A 27,562-nucleotide genomic window follows, 5' to 3' on the forward strand; every position below is an offset into this window, starting at 1 on the left:
CTCTAATGGTTCATCTTCCCCTCTGATTTCCACCCCCCTTCAGTTCCCCTTCCTTCTCCTTCCTTCTCCTAATGCCCTCCATGCTATTCCTTATGTTCCACATATAAGTGAAACCATATGATAATTGTCTTTCTCTGCTTGACTTATTTGACTTAGCATAATCCCCTCTAGTTCCATCCATGTCGATGCAAATCCTTTCTGATGCCTGAGTAATATTCCATTGTATATATGGACCACATCTTCTTTATCCATTCATCTGTTGAAGGGCATCTCGGCTCCTTCCACAGTTTGGCTATTGTGGACATTGCTGCTATGAACATTGGGGTGCATGTGCCCCTTCTTTTCACTACATCTGTATCTTTGGGGTAAATACCCAGGAGTGCAATTGCTGGGTCGTAGGGTAGCTCTATGTTCAACTTTTTGAGGAACCTCCATACTATTGTCCAGCATGGCTGTACCAGCTTGCATTCCCACCAACAGTGTAAGAGGGTCCCCCTGTCTCCACATCCTCTCCAACATTTGTTTTCTGCCTTGTTAATTTTTGCCATTCTAACTGGTGTAAGGTGGTATCTCAGTGTGGTTTTGATTTGAATTTCTCTAATGGCTGATGATTTCAAACATTTTTTCATGTGTCTGTTAGCCATTTGTATGTCTTCTTTGGAGAAATGCCTGTTCATGTTTTCTGCCCATTTTTTGACTTGATTATTTGTTTTTTGGGTGTTGAGTTTGAGAAGTTCTTTATAGATCTTGGATACCAGCTCTTTATCTGTAGTGTCATTTGCAAATATCTTCTCCCATTCTGTGGGTTGCCTCTTTGTTTTGTTGACTGTTTCCGTTGCTGTGCAGAACCTTTTTACCTTGATGAAATCCCAAAAGTTCATTTTTACTTTTGTTTCCCTTGCCTTTGGAGATCTTTCTTAAAAGAAGTTGCTGTGGCTGATGTCAAAGAGGTTACTGCCTATTTTGATGGATTCCTGTCTCACATTTAGGTCTTTCATCCATTTAGAGTTTATCTCTGTGTATGGTGTAAGAGAATGGTCGAATTTCATTCTTCTGTATATAGCTGTCCAATTTTCCCAGCACCATTTATTGAAGAGACTTTCTTTTTTCCATTGGATATTTTTTCCTGCTTTATCAAAGATTAGTTGACCATAGCATTGAGAGTCCATATCTGGGTTCTGTTCCATTGATCTATGTGTCTGTTTTTGTTCCAATACCATGCTGTCTTGGTGATCACAGCTTTGTAATATAGCTTGAAATCAGGAAACGTGATACCCACAGCTTTGGTTTTCTTTTTCAACATTTCCTTGGCGATACAAGGTCTTTTATGGTTCCACACAAATTTTAGGATTGTTTTTTCCAGCTCTTTGGAAAATGCCATTGGTATTTTGATCGGGATGGCGTTGAAAGTGTAGATTGCTCTGGACAGCATAGACATTTTAACAATGTTTATTCTTCCAATCCATGAGCATGGAATGTTTTTGCATCTTTTTGTGTCTTCTTCAATTTCTTTCATAAGTCTTCTGTAGTTTCTGGAGTATAGATCTTTTACCTCTTTGGTTAGGTTTATTCCGAGGTATCTTACAGGTTTTGGTGCTATTGTAAATGGAATCAATTCCCTAATTTCTCTTTCTACAGTTACATTGTTAGTGTATAGAAAAGCAACTGATTTCTGTGCATTGATTTTGTATCCTGCCACATTTACTGAATTGCTGTATGAGTTCTAGTAATTTGGGGGTGGAGTCTTTTGGGTTTTCCACATAAAGTATCATGTCATCTGCGAAGAGAGAGAGTTGACTTCTTCTTTGCCAATTTGAATATGTTTTATTTCTTTTTGTGTCTGATTGCTGATGCTAGGACTTCTATTACTATGTTGAACAATAGTGGTGAGAGTGGGCATCCCTGCCGTGTTCCTGCTCTTAAGGGAAAGGCTCTCAGCTTTTCCCCATTGAGAATGATATTCGCTGTGGGCTTTTCATAGATGGTTTTATGAACTTGTGGAATGTTCCCTCTATCCCTACACTCTGAAGAGTTTTAATCAGGAAAGGATGCCGTATTTTGTCAAATGATTATTCTGCACCAATTGAGAGGATCATATGGTTCTTGTCTCTTCTTTTATTAATGTGTTCTATCACACTGATTGATTTGCAAATGTTGAACCACCCTTGCATCCCAGGAATAAATCCCACCTGGTCATGATGGATAATCCTTTTAATGTACTGTTGGATCCTATTGGCTATGATCTTGTTGAGAATTTTGGCATCCATATTCATCAGGGATATTGGCCTGTAATTCTCCTTTTCGATGGGATCTTCGCCTGGTTTTGGGATCAAGGTAATACTGGCCTCATAGAATGAGTTTGGAAGTTTTCCTTCTGTTTCTATTTTTTGAAACAGCTTCAGAAGAATAGGTACTATTTCTTCTTTAAAAGTTTGGTAGAATTCCCCTGGGAAGCTATCTGGCCCTGGACTCTTGTTTTTTGGGAGGTTTTTGATCAGTGCTTTAATTTTTTACTGGTTATTGGTCTATTCAGATTGTCAATTTTTTCCTGTTTCAGTCTTGGTAGTTTGTAAGTTTCCAGGAAGGCATCCATTTCTTCCAGGTTGCTTAATTTGTTGCTGATAATAATTTCTAATAATTGTTTCTATTTCCTTGGTGTTAGTCGTGATCTCTCCCCTTTCATTCATGATTTTATTGATTTGGGTCCTTTCTCTTTTATGGATAAGTCTGGCCAGTGGTTTATCAATCTTATTAATTCTTTCAAAGAACCAGCTTCTAGTTTCGTTGATCTACTGTACTGTATTTCTGGTTTCTAATTCATTGATCTCTGCTCTAATCTTTATTATTTCTCTTCTCCTGCATGGTTTAGGTTTTATTTGTTGTTCTTTCTCCTGTTCCTTTAGGTATTAGGTTAGCTTGTGTATTCGGGATTTTTCTACTTTTTTGAGTGAGGCTTGGATGGTTATGTATTTCCCCCTTAGGACCGCCTTTGCAGTATCCCATAGGTTTTGGACTGATGTGTTTTCATTCTCATTGGTATCCACGAGTTGTTTAAGTTCTTTAATTTCCTGGTTGACCCAAACATTCTTTAGCAGGATGGTCTTTAGCTTCCAAGTGTTTGAATTCCTTTCAAATTTTCTCCTGTGATTGAGTTCCAGTTTCAAAGCATTGTGGTCTGAAAATAGGCCGGGAATAATCTCAATCTTTTGGTATTGGTTGAGACCTGATTTGTGACCCAATATGTGGTCTATTCTGGAGAAAGTTCCATGTGCGTTCGAGAAGAATGAGTATTCTGTTGTTTTAGGGTGGAATGTTCTGTATATATCTATGAGGTCTATCTAGTCCAGTGTGTCATTCAAAGCTCGTTTCTCTGTTGATCTTCTGCTTAGATGATCTGTCTGTTGCTGAAAATGGAGTATTGAGGTCTCCTTCAATTAACATATTGTTATCAATATGTTTCTTTATTTTGGTTAACAATTGGCTTATGTAGATGGCTGCTCCCATGTTGGGGGTGTAGATATTTACAATTGTTAGATCTTCTTGTTGGCTAGACCCTTTAAGAATGATATAGCGTCCGGGCGCCTGGGTGGCTCAGTCGTTAAGCGTCTGCCTTTGGCTCAGGTCATGATCCCAGGATCCTGGGATCGAGTCCCACATCAGGCTCCCTGCTCTGCGGGAAGCCTGCTTCTCCCTCTCCCACTCCCCCTGCTTGTGTTCCTGCTCTCGCTATGTCTCTCTCTGTCAAATAAATAAATAAAATCTTAAAAAAAAAAAAAAGAATGATATAGCGTCCTTCTGTATCTCTTACTACAGTCTTTAGCTTAAAATCTAATTTGTCTGATATAAGAATTGCTACCCCAGCTTTCTTTCTTTTTTTTTTTTTTTGTTTTGGATCGTTTTTTTTTCTTTTTTAAAAATGTTTTATTTATTTATTCATGAGAGTCAGAGAGAAAGAGAGAGGCAGAGGCAGAGGGAGAAGCAGGCTGCCCGCCTAGCAGGGAGCCCGATGCAGGACTTGATCCCAGGACTCTGGGATCATGACCTGGGCTGAAGGCAGACACTTAACCATCTGAGCCACCCAGGTGCCCCTTCTTTTTTTAATTTTTTTTAATTAACATATAATGTATTATTTGTTTCAGAGGTACAGGTCTGTGATTCAACAGTCTTACACAATTCACAGTGCTCACCATAGCACATACCCTCCCCAATGTCTATCATCCAGCCACCCCATCCCTCTCACCCCCACCACTCCAGCAACCCCCATTTTGTTTCCTAAGATTAAGAATTCCTCATATCAGTGAGATCATATGATACTTGTCTTTTTCTGATTGACTTATTTCACTTAGCATAATACCCTCTAGTTCCATCCACATCTTTGCAAATGGCAAGATTTCATTTCTTTGATGGCTGCATAATATTGTATATAAATACCACATCTTCTTTATCCATTCATCTGTTGATGGACATCTAGGCTCTTTCCATAGTTTGGCTATTGTGGACATTGCTGCTATAAACATTGGGGTGCATGTGCCCCTTTGGGTCACTACATTTGTATCTTTGGGGTACCCCAGCTTTCTTTTGAGGTCCAGTGGCATGAAAAATGGTTCTCCATCCCCTCACTTTCAGTCTGGATGTATCTTTAGGTTCAAAATGAGTCTCTTATAGCCAGCATGTGGATGGGTCCTGTCTTTGTATCCAATCTGCAACCCTTGCCATTTCATGGGAGCATTTAGGCCATTCACGTTGAGAGTGATTATTGAAAGATACGATTTTATTGCCATCATGTTGCCTGTTAAGTCCTTGTTTCTATAGATTGTCTCTGTAAATTTCTGGTCTATATTACTCTTGTGGTCTTTCTTCTTTTATAGAACCCCCTCCCCCCTTAATATTTCTTGCAGGGCCAGCTTGGTGGTCACATATTCCTTCAGTTTCTGCTGGTCTTGAAAGCTCGTTGTCTCTCCATTCTAAATGACAGCCTTGCTGGATAAAGTATTCTGCATGTTCTTCTCATTTAGTACCCTGAATATGTCTTGCCAGCCCTTTCTGGCTTGCCAGGTCTCTATAGACAAGTCTGATGTTATTCTGATGGTCCTCCCTCTGTATGTAAGAAATCTCTTCCCCCTAGCCGCTTTCAGGATTGTTTCCTTGGATTTAAGATTTGATAGTTTTACTATTATATGCTGAGGCATTGATTTGTTCTCTTTGATCTTGGGATGGATCCTCTCTGCCTTTTGGACACAAATGCTTGTTTCCTTCCCCAGATTAGGGAAGTTCTCAGCTACGATTTGCTCAAATATATCTTCTAGACCTCTCTGTCTCTCCACCCCCTCAGGGATCCCAATATTCTGACATTGGAACGTTTCATGGCGTCATTAATCTCTCTCAGTCTGATCTCTTGGGCTTTAATCTGTTTTTCACAGGTCTCCTCAGTTTCCTTCTTTTCTATCATCTTATCTTCTAGCTCACTAATTCATTTTTCTGCCTCATTTACCCTGGCAGTCAGAGTATCCAGTTTAGACTGCATTTCATTCATAGCATTTTTAAGTTCGGCCTGATTAGATCTCATTTCTGCCCTTAGAGATTCTATACTGTCGCTAATATTTTTCTCAAACCTAGATATTGACTTCATAATTTCTACTCTGAAGTCTGTCTCTGACATCTTGCTTATATCCTTATCCATTAGGTTTGTGGCAGAGGCCACAGTCTCTGATTCTTTCTTTGTTGGGGGTTCCTCCTCTTAGTCATTCTGTTGAGGCGTGGTTGAGGGAATGTACAGAGTCTAAAGTATTAACCAGGACCCAAGCAAGACACACCTGTTTTGTAGGGACCTTAGGGCTGTCTGCCTGTTGTTCTTCCAGCCTGTCTTCTGGGGGAGGGGCCTGCCGCGATGTTACTCAGGCAACTCTGCTTGGGCAGAGTTGTCCTGCCCCCTGTCAGGAGGGGGTGGGCTCAGTTAAAACTGGTTTTTTGGGCTTTTGTTCTCTTGCGGCTTTTCCTGGCGGCTTTCCACGTCTCCTCCGTCTCTTCCGAGAGTCAGAGCAGAATTAACTGCATCCAAACCTCTGTCTCAGAACAGAGAAATTGCAGTCTGCTCTTGCACTCAGCTCTCCAGGACTCATAGTCTCTGTTTCTGTCTGCACTGCTAAAAACCTTAGCCTCCCCTGTTGTGTGCCCCACAGCAGTACCCCCATAGGTTGATCCCAGGGCCGGGTACGTCTCTGCCCTTTGTGCTTCTAAAACCATGAGCCGCCCCTGGGTCCTACGTGCGCACCTGCAGCTCCTGGATCCTGTCTGAGGGCTGGACTAAAGTCCTTTCCCTGCTGTTACCTGTCTGTGAGTCTGTGCCCGGTCCCCAGTGCAGGATGCTTTTGCATTCCTGTGTTATCTCACCTTCCCAGCGCCAGCTTATGGCAGCTCCCTCCCCTTTCTGTTTATCTTCTGATATCTGCCCGCAGAATCACAGCTCTGCGCTTCATACCTGGGGACAGGTCATGTTTTTCTGCTTGTAGAGATCCCGATGTATATTCTTACATCTCAGGCTGATTTTGTGGCTGTTCAGAATGGTTTGGTAGATATCCAGCTAAATTCAGGGGACTGGTTGGAATAGGGTCCCTTACTCCTCCGCCGTCTTTCTAATGCTGTGTTCTTCTAAGTGAAAGAAGTGGCATCCAATTCAATTTGTCCATTAATAATTATGTCATTGGATTAAGGTGGTGTCTGCCAGGTTTCTACACGGAAAGTTACTTTTCACCACTTTGTATTAATGATTATTTTGTGGGGAGGTAGTTTGAAACTTGATAAATATCCATTATTTATCACACTTTCTGATTATTCATTTATGAATTTATATTAATATGGATTGATTCATAGCTTCTTTTTTAATTAAATGTATTATCTATTTATTTTGATATTAAAATTGTTTCATATTTGATTAGTGGGGACCTTTTTATTGCTAGCTCTTGTGTCATTTAATCATATTTCCATTATTCTTTGAGCAGTTCCTTGCTTTCCAGCATAAACTGGTTTGTGTTCATTGTGTGCTTTCTCTGTCTCAGCTGTGCACTTAGCCATTTCTCCAAGGAGCTAAGGTTCATTTAGTGGTGAATGTTTTTTTTTTTTTTTTTAAATTGAGATATAATTGACACATAACATTATATTAGTTTCAGATATAGTGTAATGATCCCATATTTATATATATTGTAAAATGATCATCACAATAAGTTAATACCTATCACCACAGTTTTTTTTCTTGTGATGAGAACTTTTAAGATCTCTTAGCATCTTGCAAGTATATAGTACAATACTAGCTGTTGTTACTATGCTTTAGATTATATTTCCATGACATTATCATTCCAGTTATAATTGGAAGTTTGGACCTTTTGACTACCTTCACCTATTTTGCCCACCCCCTACCCCCTACCTCTTACAGCCACCAGCCTGTTCTCTGTATCTGCTCAGTTTGTATCTGTCAGTTTGCTGGGGTTTTTTGTTTTTGTTTGTTTGTTTTTTAGATTCCACATATAAGTGAGATCATGTGCTGTCTGTCTTTCTCTGACTTATTTCAGTTAGCATAACGCCCTCAAGGTCCACCTATTTTGTTGCAAATGGTAAGATTACCTTCTTTTTTATGGCTGAATAATATCCCATTGTATATTTATGTCACATTTTCTCTATCCATTCATTCATCAGTTGACACTTAGGTTGTTTCCATGTCTTAGTAAATAATACTACAGTGAACATGAGGGTGCAGATATCTTTTTGAATTAGTGTTTTCATTTCCTTTGGATAAATGCCCAGTAGTGGAATTGCTGGATCGTATGGTAGTTTTAGTTTTAATTTTTGGAGGAACCTCCATATTGTTTTCTATGGTGGCTGCATCAGTTTAGGTTCCCAGCATCAGTGCAATAAATTCTATTTTGATATCAAGGTTTGTACTCTAGGTGTGATCAATAAAGAGATCTAGGAATATGTGTATCGGAATCTGTGTGTGTGTGTATGTATGTATGTATGCTGTAGTTACCACATGTGTTTATCACAATAGATCATTGAGTGAATGATAGAAAAATAAGTAAAGGTTCAGTTGAAAGGTAAAGTTTTTATTTATTTATTTGTTTGTTATTTAAATTCAATTAGCCAACATATAGTACATCAGTAGTTTCAGATGTAGAGTTCAGTAATTCATCAGTTGCATATAACACCCAGTGCTCATCACATCACGTGCCCTCCTTAATGCCGGTCACCCAGTTACCCCACCCCCCACCCACCTCCCCTCCAACAACCTTCAGTTTGTTTCCCAGAGTTAAGAGTCTCTCATGGTTTGTCTCCCTCTCTGATTTCTTCCCATTCAGTTTTCCCTCCCTTCCCCTATGGTCCTCTGTGCTGTTTCTTACATTCCACATATGAGTGAAACCATATGATAATTGTCTTTCTCTGATGGGCTTATTTCACTCAGCATAATACCCTCTAGTTCTATCCATGTCGATGTAAATGGTAAGATTCCATCCTTTTTGATGGCTGAGTAATATTTCATTGTGTGTGTATGTGTGTGTGTGTGTGTGTACCACATCTTTGATAAAGTCTTTTTTTTAAGATTTTAATTAATTTGTTTAGAGAGCGAGAGAGAGAACATGAGCGGGGGGGAAGGGCAGCGAAGGGGGGAGAGAGAATCTCAAGCAGACTCTGCGCTGAGCATGGAGCCCAATGTGGGGCTCAATCCCACGACACTGAGATCATGACCTGAGCTGAAATCAAGAGTCAGACACTCAACCAACTGAGCTACTCAGGCAATCCGAAAGATAAAAAAATTCTTTAATGACCAAGGATATGGAAATACAGAAATGGAAATATAAAACTAGTTCTGGAGAGAATATAACATGGTCCAAATTCCCAGATGCCCAAGTCCCCTCATAGGCATGTAAATATGGATAAAACCACCACAGGGGAGAAGCTTCTGCTTATTGTAGGAAGCTTTCTTTGCCATATTCAGGGGCTAGGTAGTGGGCGGAAGGAATCTCACTCTCCCACACACCTAACTCTGTAGAGATTCAGGCCATGTGCCTGCTTACTCATAAGGTGCAAGAACAAGCCCACCCCATTCTGCAGTTTTCTGTGAAGCTGGGATAAGCAATGGCCAATATCCCAGGAGCACCTCCCAGTGTCCCAGATTTCCCTCTGTGTTTATGTGAAAATACAGATCTTAAACACACTTTATACTTAATCACAAAATAGTTCTTAAATAGATATTTTCTCCAGAGAGGGTATCGGCATGGCCAGCAGGCATGTGAAAAGATGCTCAATGTCACTCATCATCAGGAAAATGCAAATAAAACCACAATGAGTTATCACCTCACACCTGTTAAAATGGCACGAAAAAAAGAGACAACAGGTGCTGGTAAAAGGTGAAAAGGATAGTCCACATACATTGTTAGTGGGAAACAATATGGAGATTCCTCAAAAAATTAAAAATAGGTCTACCATACACTCCAGCAATTTCACTTCTGGGTGTTTATCCAAAGAAAATGAAAATGGGATTTTGATAAGATATATGCACTCCCACATTTATCACCACATTATTCACAATAGCAACAACCCAAATGCCCATCAACATGAATATTTTAAAAAGATGTGGTACATACATGAAGTGGAATATTCAGTTATGGGAAAGGAGGATGTCCTGCCATTTACAACAACATGGGTATATCTTGAGCAAAATATGCTAAGTAAGATAAGTCAGAGAAAGACAAGTACAATATGATTTAACTAATATGTGGAGTCTAGAAAGTCAAACCTGTAAAAAGACCCAATGAAATTGTGATTAACAAGGGATAGGATTTGTGTGGGGGTAATATTTATAATGTTTAAGGCTACAAACTTGTAACAAGTAGTAAATAAGCCATAAAGATATAAAAATAAATAAATAAAAATGGAAATGCTAAGCAAAGCATACTTGAACAAAAGAGCTTTAATTGTGCTTTAAGTTTTTCTTGGTGGTTTTGTTTTTGTTTTGTGGACAAAACAAAAGAGGTCAGTAATATGGGGGGAATGTATATGAAAAAAATAGACATGTGAGACTAGTTGAGAATAAAGAGCTATCAAAGAGGGGGAAAATAGTTCTGGTACTTTGTGAAACTTCTAGCCTAGATAAGAAAAAACCACCAGAGCAAAACTTTTTAACAGCTTTATTTTATAATCCAAAATTTTGATTATGAATATATTATTTATCCTCCCTTCAGCCTGGGTAATTTGAGAAAAATCACTTGGTTCTTCCAGTTCTTTGAAATAAAGGGTCTAATTTTAGCTCCTCTCCAGTCCCGACAGTTCCTAGTCTTCTCCGTGTGTTTCCTAGATTTTTATGCTGCGCTGTCCCCTTCTGGCTAGAAGAGAACTTAACACTCGGCTCAGACACTTCCCTGATCTCATCTTGCCTTTGGGGCAGGTGGATGCCATCTGGCTTTCTTAGATTTTGATTTCTGTTGCAAGCCTGGCCCTGGCACCACCTTCAGCTGGGGTATGTAAGGGTGCAGGGGTACCGCGGGTGGTTCTGCGGTCTCTGTACGCTGTGCTGGGGGAAGACAGACCTAGAATCTGGGATGCACGTCTATACACAGCCGGTGATGACTGCCTTTTTCACTCCCATTTTTTGTCATGACAGGGAAGGTCTTGCATGAGGAGCATGTTGAACTCTTGATGGAGGAGTTTGCATTCCTGAAAAAAGAAGTGGTGGGGAAAGAACTGCTGAAAGGGTCTCTTCTCTTCACAGGTCAGTTTGAGGTGGGATCACGGGTCATGTGGAACTGGGGAGGCTGGTAGGCTAACTGGGTTCTTTCCTGGTTCTCTAGGATGTTAGTTTGGATTCATTTTCGCTAAAGACTCTCTGACTGAAGGCCAATTTAATATTATCTTCCCATGCTGCCACAAACAATAAAAATACCTATTTTCCTTCTTTCTTCAAATGAGATTTAAGTGCTTTGGTGGGTCTTAGGTAAAAAGTATGTTAGAAATCTTAAATTTACTAATGCTTCCGTCCCAACCTATTAGGTGTAGAATTTTCCTCATTAAATCTTAACAAATTGGAGATTATTTTTCCGTAGGAAGTTCAAAATGGACTGAGACAGGTTCTTGAGGAGGAGAACATTTTTATCCTCTTTGCAGAGCAAACAGAATATGCATAGCCCCTTTCTTCCTCCAGTAAGTTACAAGGACATTGGCTGCAGCCAGAATATTTGACCTACTGTATATTTGATTATTTATGTTGGTCATTATTTGAGTAGCTCCATTAGCAATAGGAAATGAGCATCCTTGAGGCTCCTGCTCTTGGGGTGACCTTTGTATGGACTCCTTATCTGGCTATACCCTAGGGTATCTGGGCCACCTCTCCTGAGGGCTCTCCTTATGGAAGCAAAACCCTGACATGGCCAGGCATTGTTAAGTGGCAAAACCATTCATCTCATGAACTTCCAGAAAATAACAGTGGAACGTCATTTCGAAATCTACCTTCATCGTTTAAACTAATGATAGGGTTGTTGTAACAAATAATAACCATTAATCTATACAAGGAACTGTGCTAAGTATGTGACATGCATTCGTTCATGTTAATTCATATGACAGTCCTATAAAGTGGGTATTTATACCCCCATTATACAGGAAAAAAAGGAAGATCAGAGACGTGAGTAGCTTCACAGAGTTGACAAAAACAGCCAAGTGGCCAGGCCAGGTTGGAGCTCAGGCCTCTGACTTCATGGCTCAAACATTTGATGGCTGCTGTGTCCTCTCTGAACAAGAGCAAACAGTAACCAGCTGAGAAGGAGAAACCCTTCTTTTGTGAGTTTGATACCTAGGTCCTAGCGATTCCAAACCATGTTGCCTATGAAACTTATAATTTTGTTGGCTTTTATTTATAAGTTAACCTTTTTTAAAGCATAGGCATAATTATGAATTTGAAGTCAGTATCAAATTTGTAAGAAATCATTGGTTTATAAACAATGTAACAGGTATGTAGTCTTTTAAATTTGGATTATGTTTAAAATTTGGGCCGGGGACTGTCAGGAGCAGTATCTTAACCACACGTATTTCTCACACAAATATTCTATTGAATGTACTTTGGTGTAGGAGATTATGAAGACTGAGAAAACACTTAACACTGTATCACTTTTCTTGATATTTACATAGTTTGTAGGTATCGCTGTTTTCTTCAGAGCTATCATGGTGCCTTTACCCTATTGTCATTTATATAGATAGTTATATGGTATTTATCGGAATGTAGACTCGGGGGCTAAAATACCTTGATTCTTCTTTTACAAGACTTCTTTAAATCACTAACTGAAGAGGGTGTAGATGTTTGTATATGTAAGTGTATATATGTTTACTATATGTAAACTATACATCCATATACGGATATATCTAATATTATATATATATATAATATATATTAGATATATATTATATTAGATATATAATATCTATATATATATATGTATGTATTAGAATAGAATATTAGAATAATATATATATATATATTAGAAGCCTGAAATATTTTTATTATCCTGTGGGCTAGATGGACTACTGTTTCCAATGAAATGTCTTATTTTCCTAACAAAATTGAATTAAATAAACAAGATAAAAGATGCTTTTATGAAGGTTTTCATTCAGGCACCTAAATATTCAGAGTCATCTTGCAAGGTCGCGGGGAGGCAGGGTCGTCCTGCCACGGCCACCCTGCCCACAAGCCCCCTCTGCCCTCCACCTTACTTCCCAGTTCCCATGGTATTTGTGATTCTCCACAGCTGGCCCGTTGGAAGAAGAGCGGTTTGGCTTCCCTGCATTTAGTGGCATTTCTCGCCTGACCTGGCTGGTCTCCCTCTTTGGGGAGCTCTCTCTTGTATCCGCCACTTTGGAAGAGCGAAAGGAAGATCAGTATATGAAAATGACTGTGTGCTTGGAGACAGAGAACAAATGGTAGGTTGCGAGAAACCAAGGAGCAGGAAACTTGAAGACATTGTCGTGTGTTCCCAAAGGAGAATCTAGACAAAGCCCAGAGGGCCTAAACCCCCCCACCCCTGACTCTGGAAGGGCTGTCTGCTTTTGTAGACAGAAGACGTGCTGGGATTTCACTTATGTTGCTTCACTTCATCCTCGCAGCAGCCTTGGGAGGTAAATAAGACTAACGTGAGCCCCTTTGCCAGGAAGTAAATAGAGGCTTACCGAATTTGGGCAGGTTGTGTAAGCCACACAAGTAAGCAGTACCAGAGGTGGTAGCAGAAATCCAGTTACCTCTGTGGCCCGAATGTTTTCCAGCACTTCATTATGAAAGTTTCAGACATACAGTGGAGTTGGAAGAATTTTGCAGTGCATACCCAAACTACTACCTAGATCTTGCCATTGACATTTTACCCTGCTTGTTTATTTTCACATGTCCAATTATCTCAACCCTCAGTGTGACCAAAATTTAAAGTTTTGTTTCTCAGTTTTATATCATACTGTCATACTGTTCCCAAAATGTTCTAGTTCTTTATTTTTTATACCAGTCTTTTAAAACAAAAGCACATTCATAGTTTTCCTTGAAAAGCACTTAGGCTCTGTAAAATATTTAAAACAGCAAGTGTTTTGTAGTGTTTCTGCATGTGTTCCCAGGTAGGTGGGTCTCTTGGTAATAAAAGAAACAGGTGGGTATTTACAAAAAGAGAAAAGTATTTGAGTTCCTGCATGAAGCCTGATCTATGTCCATTTGAGGAGTTTTCTCTTTGCAAGGGAAAGGCAGAAGTCACAGATGAAGGTCAAGTATGCAGAGCTTCGAAGTGCTGCATTTGGAGGAATCACACTGGTAGACCCTGGCTCTGACACCAGCATTGTAAGCGTTAGAACTGCAGCTGTGGTCCGACCCTCCCCACAGACAGGTGCAGTCTCCTACAGGCAGAGCTAAAGGTCGCTCAGGGTGCTGCAGGAGCACAGGAAAGGGGACCTTGGAGAGGTCAGGTCATGCTTCTCAGAGGAAAAGGTGCTTTGCTCAGTCTTGAAATTTGAGTAGGAGTCAGACAGGAAACAAGATGTGAGGGAAGTAGAGACTGACTCGCATTATTGCAAAGGGGAGGCAAGCATCAGGTGAGGGGTTGGGGCAGATGGCAAACACTATGTTATAATAAATTCTTAATTTCATGTAATACTTTCTACTTCACAGATTGTACTTTTATTTTTATTTATTTATTTATTTTTTAAGATTTTATTTATTTATTCATGAGAGACAGAGAGAGAGAGAGAAGCAGAGGGAGAAGCAGGCTCCCAAGGAGCAGGGAGCCCGATGCGGGACTCGATCCCAGGACCCTGGGATCATGACCTGAGCCAAAGGCAGACGCTTAACCGTCTGAGCCACCCAGGCGCCCCCAGATTGTACTTTTAATCTCAACACGACCACAACTGCATAGGGAAAATGATACACTTCTTATTCATGTTCACTGATTAGGTGGATCAGAGTATTTTGAATATCTCAAACTTACTGTATTCAGTGTTAAAGCAGTGAATAAACAGCATTAATGTTAATTTTTGTCATCACATTATGAAATGTTTTAAAGCCTGTGTGCTTTTAAAACTAGCTGTGGGCTGGGCGCCTGAGTGGCTCAGTCGGTTAAGCATCTGCCTTCGGCTCAGGTCATGATCCTGGATTCTGGGATCGAGCCCCGCATCGGGCTCCCAGCTGGCTCAGTGGGGAGCCTGCTTCTCCCTCTCCCTCTGCCCTTCCCCCTGCTCACGCTCTGTCTCTCTCAAATAAATAAACAAATAAATAAAAATCTTAAAAAAATAAACCTAGCTGTGGGCTGAAACTAGTACAATGTTAAATGTCAACTATACCTCAGTTAAACAAAACTAGCCATGGCAATGAATATTTTAGAAGAGAGACCAACTTTTTGATAAGAGTTTGTAAAGATCATTTATTTATAAAAATCTGAGTCATAACCAAAAATTTTTAGATGATAGATTGAACACCTTCATTTTAGTAGTTTACCAATTTAACTACTGTCTCTTAGGTTCTTTGTCTGACCTGAATATGAATTTTTGATTTATAGGCTACAACGTGTTCATACATGAATCATTTTAATAACTTCCAGAATAGAAAACTTGGCCAAACTGTAGCTCTTCAAAGCAAATGGGTCCCTGCTCGGCTTACAGGGCCCTTGGTATAGGGTGCCCTGTGACAAAGAAAAGCTGTCTTACCCTGTGAATGCAGTCTTGGCTCCTGACAGTACCCGGGAGGAATGCTTGGGATCTGTGGGCTTCTTTTCTCTCTCCCCCAAACCTTGTCTCAGTTTTTAGGCCACATTTTCTTAAAGCTACAAGAAGATGTCCTTCTAGGGTTATTACTACGCATTAGGAAACTCTGCCAGTTGTTTCCAGACACATTTTAAGTTATAACTACCTTCAAACAACACAGTAGAATAGAGCAGAACCATAGCTGGGGTCGGGGAGGAGAGGAGGCATGATCTTGAAAAGTTACAATAAAAGGACTCGTAAGACCGAGATCATTACTTGAATCCCTGTTGTGCCAATGCTAGGGTTAGTGAATGTTTATTGAGTGCTTACTGTGTGTGAGGCACATAGCCCTTTAACAAGGATTTTCTCATATAATCTGTATACCAACTCTCTGAAGTGGGCATTATTACTATCACCTGGGAAACTGAGGCTCAGAGCGGCTAAGAAACTTGCTAAGGGCACGGAACTAAGTGATTGTGTGAGGATCACACTTAGGCAGCCTGTCTCCTGTCCCCAGATTGCCACAGCTTCTCCCCAAAAGTGCATGGGAAGGGCACAAGAAAGTTGTATCCTAGAAAACACACCAGGCCTTGTCTGTCCCTTACGGTGGTCCTCCCCTGCCGGCGAGGCAGGTGTCTGTCTTAGATCCCAAGGTCATCCAGGAAATCCCCGTGCAGCTGATTCTCCAGCCCATGTTCTTTCCATCTTACCAGCAGTTTTCACACTTTGTAAAAATAACAAAAATACTTTTTTAATCCAAATCTTATGTGGCTAATCAGTGTATAGGAGAGTTAAAAGTTTCAGCTCTCCTGTTGAAGCCAGCTGCTAGGAATAGTGTCGAAGCCATGCAGTCTGCTGCCTGCTCATCCTTCAGGGCCTGGTGAGAGCAGTGTTAGAAATCACCACCTCCCCCGGGCTTGCAAACACGTGCTGATACTAGGGATGTGGATGTGGCTGAACACCTCCCTGGAGAAGGTGAGCTGTAAGAGGCCTTTTTTGTAGGTAGTCCATGCCCAAGCTGACAAAGGCAAATATTTGCAAATGAAGGTTTCACAGAGAGGGAGACTGGAGAAGTTGTCTGTGAGTTTAAAGCTTGTGTTTTTGTTTGGGATGTCTGGAGCTGAGTGTTGTCCAAGCTCAGAACTTGCGTGGACCAGGACCATCCTCAGCCCTACTCCATTCATTTGGCAGTACAGTGCCAACATTCAATATCCTCACTTAAATACATGACTAGGAGGTTAGGAAACCGGGACTCCTCAGGTTTTTAGCAGATAGGACCACAAAATAAGGAAGTTATTCTATCAACATTTCCCCTGATGTCTCCGTACATATATGGCTATTGGCCTGGCTCCCCCTTTATGTACTTCAGATCTTTTCCTCTTAAACATACACCTCCACACTCTAGTGTAGGTCTTGGTGAGCTAGGTTAGCCAAAGGGGAGGATTCCTTTACACAGGTCGAAGGCAGCCCTGAGCTCCCTCCAACACCCAAAACATTCTTAAGGGACCTGCTTGGGTCCTTTTCCTGTAACCTCACACCTAAATCTTAAGCTTGATCAGGGACCATCAGTCTACAGGCAGAAAAACCCAAAAGGTAGCTTCCCTTCTTCCTTAGCGACACTGGTCTAACCTGCCCACCCCAGGCCTGACCTATTGCAGCCCAAAGGAAAAGGAGAGAGGAAATTTGAGGAATGGTGGCAGGGGAGGAAAAGGCTAGAGAACTTTAAGTGTACTCAAGATTTAACACCTTCCGTATTCACACTGAAAACTTTATCCGTTAGCACAATAGTCCAACAAAATTGCTTTGTTCTTCACCCTGACTCATCATCCCTTTAGGAAAAGAAAAGGGAGGGGAAAGCAAAGAGAAGTAGCCAGAGGCCAACCACAAGCCATCTCATTCCCAGAACTTTGTTCTAAGAAGAAGAGGGGAAAACTATATATGCGAGTATATATGTGTGAAAATGTTGAATCCAGAGTACCCATATTAATTTAAAATTGGAAAGAGGCTTAAATATTTGGCAGTAATAAAATATTAAATTATATAATCAATTGTGCATGGTATGCAGACAATAAAACAACACTATAGGATCATACATATATTTTAAAATAAGTAAAAGCAGCATAATCAAAAACTACCCATACTTTGATTTGTATGCCAATAGGCAAAAATCCAAAAGGATTGTCTCAAGTTGAAGATTCTTTTATTTAGGTGAAAGGACTGTGGAATTTTTTTTCATTTAGAACATCCCTAAATTCAATGCCGTATTGCTTTTAGAATGTGTTTTTAGAAGCAGATTTTATGTTTTTTCTGTCATGTTACTCAGTGAAGCTTCTTACTTTAGGTCAGAGCCTACCTAGGAGGTTTCCCTGTGTTTCACTAAGCAGATACCACGGCTCTGACCGGCTAAAAAGACAGAAAAGATAATCCTAGAGAAAGGGGGGACTTTGGAGAAGTGGAGTCTGTCCTCTTTGGATTTTAGATTTTTGTGAGTGCTGACCTTAGCAGGAAGTTGGAGGGAGGCAGATTTTGAAACAGAAACAGGTGCTTTGTTAATCAGCAGGGTTAGACTGGTGTTTTCTGGCATGTGCGTTGGACCATAGACTTCTTTGAGAATGTGATGAAAGCACTTCTTTCCATTAAAATGCACATACACATGGAAAAAACAGTTTTGCACACAAATCTCAGGTGGTGCATGGACTGCCTGTGGCCCTTATCTGGCTCTCTTTATCTGTGAGACTCAGAATAAAAACAAATGAGAGAAAGAGAGAGAAGAGGAGGGGGTTGGGGGGATGGGTTAAACAGGTGATGGGGATGCAGGATGTTGTGATGAGCACCGGGTGTTGTATAGAATTGTTGAATCACTATATTGTACACCAGAAACTAATCTAATACTGTATATTAACTAACTGGAATTAAAAACTTTTTAAAAAGTTACGGATAAGCCAGTCACAAAAGGAAAAATCAAACAAACTGATGTTCACACAAAAATCACTGAATGAATTCCCTTGCCTGATGGCAAAATTCGATGAAGGACTGTTTGGCAGTAAAGTTGGGAACAATCACCCAAGGCCTTTGGGAGGCTGGTGGAGGTCCAGATGCCACCTGAGCCACTCCATTGAGCAGCAGCTTCAGGGAAGATGGGTGCACAATGAAAGCCTGTTACCAGATTCTCGGTGCCAGCAAATATCCACTTGCCCTCCCTTGTAATCTCTGACATTTATGATTTTTGTCTTCGCAGTCCGCTCACATGGATTGAAGAGAAAGGGCCCGGTCTAAAACGGAACCGACATTTAAGCTTCCATTTTAAATCTGGGTCTCTGGAGAATATGCCAAATGTCGGAGTCAATAAGAATATTTTTCTGAAAGATCAAAATATATTTGTCCAGAAACTCCTGGGCCAGTTCTCTGAAAAGGAACTAGCTGCTGAACAGAAGCGCATCCTGCATTGCTTGTGGCTCGCAGAAGAAATCCAGAAGTACTGCTCCTCAAAGAAGTAAGAGAAGAACGCCCGTGGCACCTCTCAGATGGGAATATAGTTTCCTTTCATGAAGAGTTGACCTTTATCTCGATTCTTACAATTAAACATATCCTGGGTAAACAGGCTTTGTTTACTGTCCCGAGCTGTGTTGGGAGTGTTATTTGGGAGTTGGGGGCAGGTGTTGTAGGGAGAACTACGCTTGGTTGAACTGAGCTAAATGCTTCATATGCCTGATTTCATTTACTCTTCCCAACAGCCCTATCAGATGGGTATTACCAGGTTTGTTTTCATTAGTACATTGGAAAATCTTGTCTGAATCACCCAGATAGTAAAGAGCAGAACCAGCCTTTAAACCCACTCGTGCAAAATACTATATTGGAGCCTCCCTGCTTTAAGGAAATTTATTTCCCTCAGCAAACGTTCACTGGGCGACTATGGTAGGTGCTGGGGATTCTAAAAATGAATAGGACGTAGCCACTGCCCTCGGTAACTCAGTGTCGAAAGGAAGCAAGTCACGCCAACTAGTCATTGTAATGTCATAGGTCCAATAAAAGAGATACGCCCCCGGTCACCTGGAGGAAGGTTGGGGGAGAAGCCTACAAACCAGATCTTGATAACTAGGTTAGCTGTGTAACAGTCAGAGGAGGGCTTTTCTGGCAGAGGACTGACCTGAGCAAAGTGAAGGAAGGCAGTGAGAAACAGCCTGGTGAGTACCCTGGAACAGTGTTCCTGGAGTGTTGTGTCTGGAGGAGGGAGTCCCAGAGAGGTAAATCCGATTGTGGGATCCCTAGAAGTCAGATGAAGGAGCTGGCGTCTTATTTATTAGGCAGTGCAGAGGCATTGAAGAGTGTTATTTAAAGGGGGAGTGGTGTGGTCAGGTTTCCAGTTTAGGTAAAGCACTCGGAAGGCTGCCAGGAGGAGATGGTACTGGAGACCAAGGAGGAGGCATCCAGTTGAGACCCAACAAATGTGTTCATACTGGCAGCCCTTGACTTATCTAGACTCACTGCTCCTGTTTAGAGAGTGCTGACCTTGACGCAGACCTGCTTTTTCCTTTCAGTGGTGGTCCTGTTGCGTTTTCTTCAAAGCCTGTGTTAGATTTCTTGCCTTTGTAAATGTCTCCCTCTTGCTTTTTGCCTACTGCCACCCCATTGTGAGGTTTAATCAGTTCAGGAGCTAGGCAGTCATTGAAGTCAGCACTCTGTTTTCTACCTCGATTTCCATTATTCTATCACCATATACCACAAGGTAAAGCAGGCAGATATATTAATTTAAATATAAAAAACAAAAATCCTTAAGGTTCTTCCTTTATTTGCCATGTAAAACAATTTAATAAATAGTGGTCAATTGGTTCTCTTGTTTTATTATTCACATCAAATATCCCTTGAGGCCAGGAAATATTATATCTATTTTTGTACAGCATCTAGCGTGAGGCATATATCAAATATGATTAAAGTGTAGTGCAATAGCATCTTCCATTTGGGCCTGATCACTCTGCTGTTTCAAAAATACTGGCCATATTTGATATTAGAGGTGGAGATGGGTATTAAAACCAGAGCTGTAAAGTGGTATAAACCAGTTTTATTCAAGATTCCTGCAATAGAGGAAAACAGACCTCAGTACAGAACCAGGCCCAATTCCAAATACAACAGGGAGAAGTGAGGGATTTATAGCCAAGGGGCAGGGTGGGGGTCAGGGGATGGAAAATTACTAAGAGGAAACGTCAAGGGTGAGGGGATTCTGTCTAAACCACCTTGATGAGGTTCTTGCTGAAGGCAGGTCGGCATGATCAGATACCAGGGGTGCAGGATGAGGGATTTGGTCAGATATTGAGGGTAGGGATTCTTACAGAACGGACTTAGTAGGATTTTTGCTAAATTAGGCGATGCAAAGACAGACATGGAAATCCAAAGGTCAAGGCCTAGTTGAGAAGAGGGTTCAGAGGAGCCTGACTGAAGTTTGGTCATAGTCTTTGTCATGGGATATGTAGTTACTAACTGATGACTACTCATCTCAAGCTTGTTTCATGAGATTAAAAATGAAAACATCCATTAGTTTTACAAATTGGCAAGAGTTGCAGAAGGAGAAGGAAGGGGAGCTAGGAGAAAACAGAACCTGGAGAGATGGAGCAGCAGTCCTTTCTTTAAAAAAATATTTATTTATATTCAATTTAGGGGCGCCTGGGTGGCTCAGTCGGTTGAGCATCTGCCTTCGGCTCAGGTCATGATCCCAGGGTCCTGGGATCATTCTCAGTGGGGAGTCTGCTTCTCCCTCTCCCACTCCCCCCGCTTGTGATCCCTCTCTTGCTGTCTCTGTCAAATAAATAAATAAAATCTTAAAAAAAAAAAATTCACTTTAGTTAACATACTGTATTATAGTTTCAGGGGTAGAATTTAGTGATTCATCAGTTGCATACAACACCCAGTGCTCATCACAACCAGTGCCCTCCTTAATGCCCAGCACCCAGTTACCCCATCCCCCCCCACCTGCCCTCCAGCAACCCTCAGTTTGTTCCCAGTATTTAAAAGTCTCCTATGGTTTGCCTCCCTCTCTATTTTAACCTTATTTTATTTTTCCTTCCCTTCCCCTATGTTCATCTGTTTTGTTTCTTACATTCCACATATGAGTGAAATATGGTAGTTGTCTTTCTCTGCCTGGCTTATTTTGCTCAGCATAATACTGTTTAGTTCCATCCACGTCATGGAGCAGCAAGCGGTCCTTCTTACTCTGCTGTTTACAACTGCCCTCCTTTTCCTTTGGGGCTGCTGGAGCCCTCTTGGCTCTACCCCACTGCAGCATTTCCCGAATACTCCTTCCTCCGAAGGCCAGCAGCCCCCCAATCCTAACTCTCTTCCAGGGTTTCACTGAAATAAAGAAGCCACAAGCATCCATTGCCATTTGTATAAAGTATCCGAAAGATGGTGACCTTTGCTTTCTCCCTTGCCTTAAGGCTATCTTGACTTCCTTGGAAAGCTTAGTGGGAAAGGGGGGATTTGAGGTCTGAGATTTCAGAACAAACTTGGCTTTCTGTCCAACTAGAAAAAGCCCTTTATCCCACTGTACTTGTACGTGCTAGAAGGTCTTGTACTGTACCTGTACTTTATCCCACTATGTTTGTAAGTGTTAGGGGGTCTTCCAGGAGGAAAATAACAGTAGTGCCCTTGATCCTTCTCTGCTCCTCACCCACTTCTGTGGTAGGAGCAACCTGCCTTAGTGGTAAAGCTGAAAAAGAGACTAAGCAACAAAGCCCAATCACCCTCTAGGTGCCCCTGAGTTCTCTGTCCATGTGGTAGGTGACGGGTAGGCTGTTCCACTGCAGTGGGGTGGCCTGAGGCTTTGAAAGAAAGTTGAGTTACTCTAAGAGAGGGCAGAGTAGCAAACCTTTTTGGCTATAGATCCCAGCCACATTCCCCAATCAGCTTTATTATAGTAAAACTGACTTTTAAAAAAATTTCGTCTTTCTCCTGCATTTATAGCTGAGTTGGTCCCCAGAATTGGAAAGGAGAAAAAGGGATATTCCTTGCTGTCCTTGCTGGTCCCTTAAATCCCAACAGTAAATTCCCTCCTTATGGTCTGAAGGAATCAATTGGAAAAAAAAGAGAAGAAAAAAAACATTTTAGTCAATGACACTAGAGTTCCTCAAGAGGAGGCTTCTTTTGGGAAAGTCCCTGCTAAGCCAGTCTATTAATAGTGTTGATGTTGGAGATGGAGGAGGATAGGAGGGGGGCTGTAATAGAAGAGGAAGCCTTGGGGACCTAGGTTGATGGGTTGAAAGGAAAAAAAAACATAGACACATCTCTCCGCAAAAGTAATTAACAGGGATTTAATGGGAAGAGGGGAATAAGAGGTTCAAGACAACTAAGTCCTTGATACTCAAAATATGACATGTTGACCAGCACCCTTGGCTTTGCCTTGGCCTGGAAACTTGTTAGAAATGTAAATTCTCAGGCCCACCTTAGACCTACTGAACCAGAATCTGTATTTTAAGAGGATTGCATAGTGATTCATGTGCATATCAGTCTCTTGGAGCTTGTGGACTAGTAAGGAAGAAAAATGTTACTCAAATAATAAATGTTAAAGCACAACTATGAAGAATGCTAAAAAGTGGATTTTAAAATCTTGTACTAGGGAGGGTTTTTCTAGGCAAGAAGTTAGGAAAGCCTTCCTAAAGAATGCACTGAAGTCCTGATCTACAGGTTTGTGAAGGGGTTTCTGAACTTTAAATGACTGGTCAAATGCAAGACATTGATATGAACTTAACTTCCTAAATTCCTTTTGAAGTCTTGTAACATTTCTCTGGTTTCTTCAGCTGCTTATAGACCTGATATCATTGCAAATTATACTTGGGAACAAATAGAAATGTTTTGGCATAAACCACCTCACACAGAAAAGTTGCTGTTATTTTCAAATAACAAACTCAATGATCAGCCCTGCTGTTTAATGTGACAAAGATATGTTTAGTAATTAAAAAATACAGATCTGGTGGAAGAGTAGGGGACCTCATTCATCTGGTCCCTCAAATTTAGCTGGATATCAAACCATTATGAACACCCACGGATTCAGCCTGAGTTGCAAGAAAATAATCTGGAACTCTACAAGCAGAAAAATGACTGCTTTTTGGAAGGTAGGAGGTGCAGAGTCAAGTAAATCTGCAGGGAGATATTGGAAGATAAATGGAGGAGGGAGGGAGCCTCCATAAGCTGGCTACCGGAAAGCAATCAACACCGGAGTGCAATTTTGGAATCCTTAGAAATCTGCTCCAGTGAGAGAGATCCCTCTCTGAGAGGGGCTCAGGGGATGAAAAGGGCAGAATTCTAGGTGGGTCATGGTGGTCTCAGGATCCCAGGAGACACAGAACAAATGGGGGTGCCTAAACCGGTAGAGTGCCTGAGCAGTGGAGCGGGGAAACTGGCTAAGGTCAGACAGCCCAGGAGGGGTCACTCAGCTCGGGTCGCCATAAACCGTGAGCCAGGCCAGTAGGGAGACCGCTCTTTGCCTGAGCACCCTGAAAAGGACTGGAACATGCAGGCCATTTACCATCCTGTGAGAGGGACAGAATGGCTGTGCCCAAGACTGGACAACAGCTCTCAGGGTGGCAGTGGCCCTGGAAATGACAGTAGGGCGGCACCCAGCCGTAACCTGGGAGCAGCGGAGAATGATGCGAGTGCGAGCCCACAACCACTCGCGGTCACAAAGACACAAAGCACAGTGACACTCGCAGGTCCCTGGGACTTCCCCTGGAGGATTGCAGTGGGTGCAAACCGTGGGAGTCTGCAGAGTTTGGTGCACACAGAAATGGAGACTGTTTGACCCGGAAGGTTTATTGAAGAAGGGGGACCACGATGTGGCTCTGGGCTGGAGATACAGACACAGCCATTTTTGCTCTGACCCTCTGAAGAGGCATGGAAAGCTGCCAGGGAACAAAAGCCACACAGAGGACCAGTTACACTGAGCCCATCCCCCAGACAGGGGGTGTGGCAACTCCACCCAGGAGAAGACACCTGAGAAGCAGCAGAGCAGGCCCCTCCTCCAGAATACAGACTGGAAGAACAAGTGAATGACAAGCTTAGGGATCCCACAAGACTACAAAACTCCAGAGCCAGGGAAAAATAGTATGTTGAGCTCCAGGTGTTTCCTCATGACTCATTTTCCTTCAGTCTAAAATTTTCCATTTCTTTTTTCTTTTTTTTTTTTTTACCTTTTTCCCGTTTCAACTATATTCTTATTTTATCAACTTGTGTTTTTAAGTTGTTTTTTAACTTCCATTTTTTCACGTCTACATTTTATAGATTTATGCTTCATTCTAGTCCTTTTTTTCACTCTATCCAATTACATATATATACAAGTCTTGCTTTCTTTGCAATTTTCAGATGTAGCCTCTTCTAACACACAGACCAAAATTCAATCAGGAACAAGTGGATCACTTTGCTTTGTCCACCCTGTGAGATTATAGTCTCTCTTTGCCCACCCCTTTTTATTTTGTTTTTTGTTTTGTTTTGGTTTGGTTTTGTGTGCTTTTCTTTTGCGGTTTCCAACTGCTTCAGATTTGTGTAGGGTGTATTTTGCTTGGGTTGTGGTTGATATTTTGGACTCTGCTCACTCGCTCACCCATCATTCTCTGGGCAGAATGACTAGAAGGAGGAATTCACAACAAAGGAAAGAACCAGAGGCAATATTCTCTGCCGTAGAGCTAATCGATATGGATATAAGTAAGATGTCAGAGATGGAATTCAGGATAGCAATTATAATGTTACTAGCTGGGCTTGAAAAAAGCATAAATGACAGTAGAGAATCTCTAAGGGTGGAAGTAAGATCTACTCAGGCTGAACTTAAAAATGCTATGAATGAGATGCAGTCTAAATTGGATGCTCTAACAGCTAGTGTAAATGAAGTAGAAGAGAGAATAAGTGATCTAGAGAACAGGCTGATGGAAAGGAAGGAAGCTGAGGAAAAGAGAGAAAGACAACTTCAGAGCCCATGAAGAAAGGCTTCAGGAATTTAATGATGCCTTGAAATGAAACAATGTTAGAATTATCGGGATCCTAGAGGGGGTGGAGAGAGAGAGGGCTAGAAGGTATATTTGAGCAAATCATAGCTGAGAACTTCCCTAATCTGGGGAAGGAAACAAACATTCCTGTCCAAGAGGCAGAGAAGACCCCTCCCAAAATCAATAAAAATAGATCAACACCCGACAAATATATAATAGTGAAGCTTGCAAATTTTAGAGAAAAAGAGAATACTGAGAAGCTCAAGACAGGAGGTTCCTTACCTACAGAGGGAGGAATGTCAGACTAACATCAGACCTATCCACAGAAACCTGGCAAACCAGAAAGGGCTGGCATGATATATTCAGGGTATTCTATGAGAAGAACATGCAGCCAAGAATACTTTATCCAGCAAGGCTGCCATTCAGAGATAAAGAGCTTCCAGGACAGACAGAAACTGAAAGCATATGTGACCACCAAGCCCTGCAAGAAATACTAAGGGGAATCCTGTAAGTGAAGAGAGAGCCCAAGAGTCACATAGACCAGAAAGAAACAGAGACAATCTACAAAAACAGGGACTTTGCAAGCAACACAATGGCACTAAAGTCATTACTTTCAATTGTTACTCTGAATGTAAATGGGCTTAATCTTCCCATCAAAAGACACAGGGTTTCAGATTGGATAAAAAGCAAGACCCATCCATATGCTGTCTAGAAGAGACTCATTTTAGACCTAAAGATAGCTCCAGATTGAAAGTGAGGGGATGAAGACCCATTTAACACACTAATGGACCTCAAAAGAAAGCTGGGGTAGCAATCCTCATATCAGACAAATTAGATTTTAAACCAAAGATTGTAGTAAGGGATGAAGAGGGACACTATATCATACTTAAAGGGTCTATCCGACAAGAAGATCTAAGAACTGTAAATATTTATGTCTAACTTAGGAGCAGCCAATTCCATTCACCAATTAATAACAAAATTAAACACATTGATAATAATACAATAGTAGAAGATATCCATGTGTAATATCCATACACGGCAATGGACAGATCATCTAAGCAGAAGATGAACAAGGAGACAAGCGCTCTGAATAACACCCTGGACCAGATGGACTTCACCAATATATTCAGAGCATTTCATCCTAAAGCAACAGAATATGCATTCTTGAGTGCACATGGAACATTCTCCAGGATAGATCATATATTGGATCAAAAATCAGGTCTCAACTGGTACCAAAAGATTGGATTATTCCCTGCATATTTGTAGATCACAATACTTTAAAACTTGAACTCAATCACAAGAGGAAATTTCGAAGGAACTCAAACACTTGGAGGTTAAAGAAGACCCTACTAAAGAATGAATGGGTCAACCAGGAAATTAAGGAAGAATTAAACAAATTCACGGAAACAAATGAAAATGGAAACACAACAATTCAAAACCACTGGGATGCAATGAAGTATATAGCAATACAAGCCTTTCTCAAGAACCTGGTGTGAGGTGGTATCTCATTGAGGTTTTGATTTGGATTTCCCTGATGCCGAGCGATGTTGAGCACTTTTTTATGTGTCTGTTGGCCACCTCTTGTTTGTTGGGAGGAAGAGTCTCAAATACATAACCTGACCTTACACCTAAAGGAGCTGCAGAAAGAAGAGCAAGTAAGCCTCAATCTTGCAGGAGAAGAGAAATAATAAAGATTAAAGCAGAAATTAATGAAATAGAAACCAAAAGAACAGTAGAACAGATCAACAAAACTAGGAGCTGGTTCTTTGAAAGAATTAATAAGATCCATAAATCTCTAGGACCCAAATAAAATCATGAATGAAAGAGGAGAGATCACAACCAACACCAAGGAAATTAGGCAATCTGGAAGAAATGCATAAATTCCTAGAAACATATTCTACCATAACTGAAACAGGAATGGAAAACTTCAACAGACCCATAACTAGCAAGGAAATGGAAGAAGTAATCAAAAACCTCCCAACAAACAAGAGGTGGCCAACAGACACATGAAAAAGTGCTCAACATCACTCAGCATCAGGGAAATCCAAATCAAAACCTCAATGAGATACCACCTCACACCAGTCAGAATGGCTAAAATTAACAAGTCAGGAAACGACAGATGTTGGCAGGGATGCGGAGAAAGGGGAACCCTCCTACACTGTTGGTGGGAATGCAAGCTGGTGCAGCCACTCTGGAAAACAGTATGGAGGTTCCTGAAAAAGTTGAAAATAGAGCTACCATATGATCTAGCAATTGCCCTACTTGGTATTTACCCCAAAGATACAAATGTAGGGATCAGAAGGAGCACCTGCACCCCAATGTTTATAGCAGCAATGTCCACAATAGCCAAACTGTGG

General features: G+C 41.2%; 1 protein-coding gene and 1 long non-coding RNA gene across 3 annotated transcripts in view; one reads left to right on the plus strand and one right to left on the minus strand.

The window, feature by feature from the left end:
• The window catches only part of BLVRA (biliverdin reductase A), a 48,689-nt gene extending 29,833 nt beyond the window's left edge, over positions 1 to 18,856 (plus strand). For both annotated transcript variants that reach the window (XM_006729829.3, XM_081800771.1), the window contains 3 exons: positions 10,652 to 10,759; positions 12,783 to 12,954; positions 18,479 to 18,856. In XM_006729829.3, coding sequence (XP_006729892.1) covers positions 10,652 to 10,759; positions 12,783 to 12,954; positions 18,479 to 18,737 — 539 coding nt within the window. In that variant the 3' untranslated portion in view covers positions 18,738 to 18,856. The remainder of the gene's footprint in view (positions 1 to 10,651; positions 10,760 to 12,782; positions 12,955 to 18,478) is intronic.
• Positions 1 to 27,562, minus strand: part of LOC145716614 (uncharacterized) — a 341,468-nt gene that overhangs the window by 153,725 nt on the left and 160,181 nt on the right. The gene's annotated exons all lie outside the window — the stretch shown is intronic.

This window comes from Leptonychotes weddellii, chromosome 12, assembly GCF_054177405.1.
Source record: "Leptonychotes weddellii isolate Sample4059 chromosome 12, ASM5417740v2, whole genome shotgun sequence".
Lineage (NCBI taxonomy): Eukaryota > Metazoa > Chordata > Mammalia > Carnivora > Phocidae > Leptonychotes > Leptonychotes weddellii.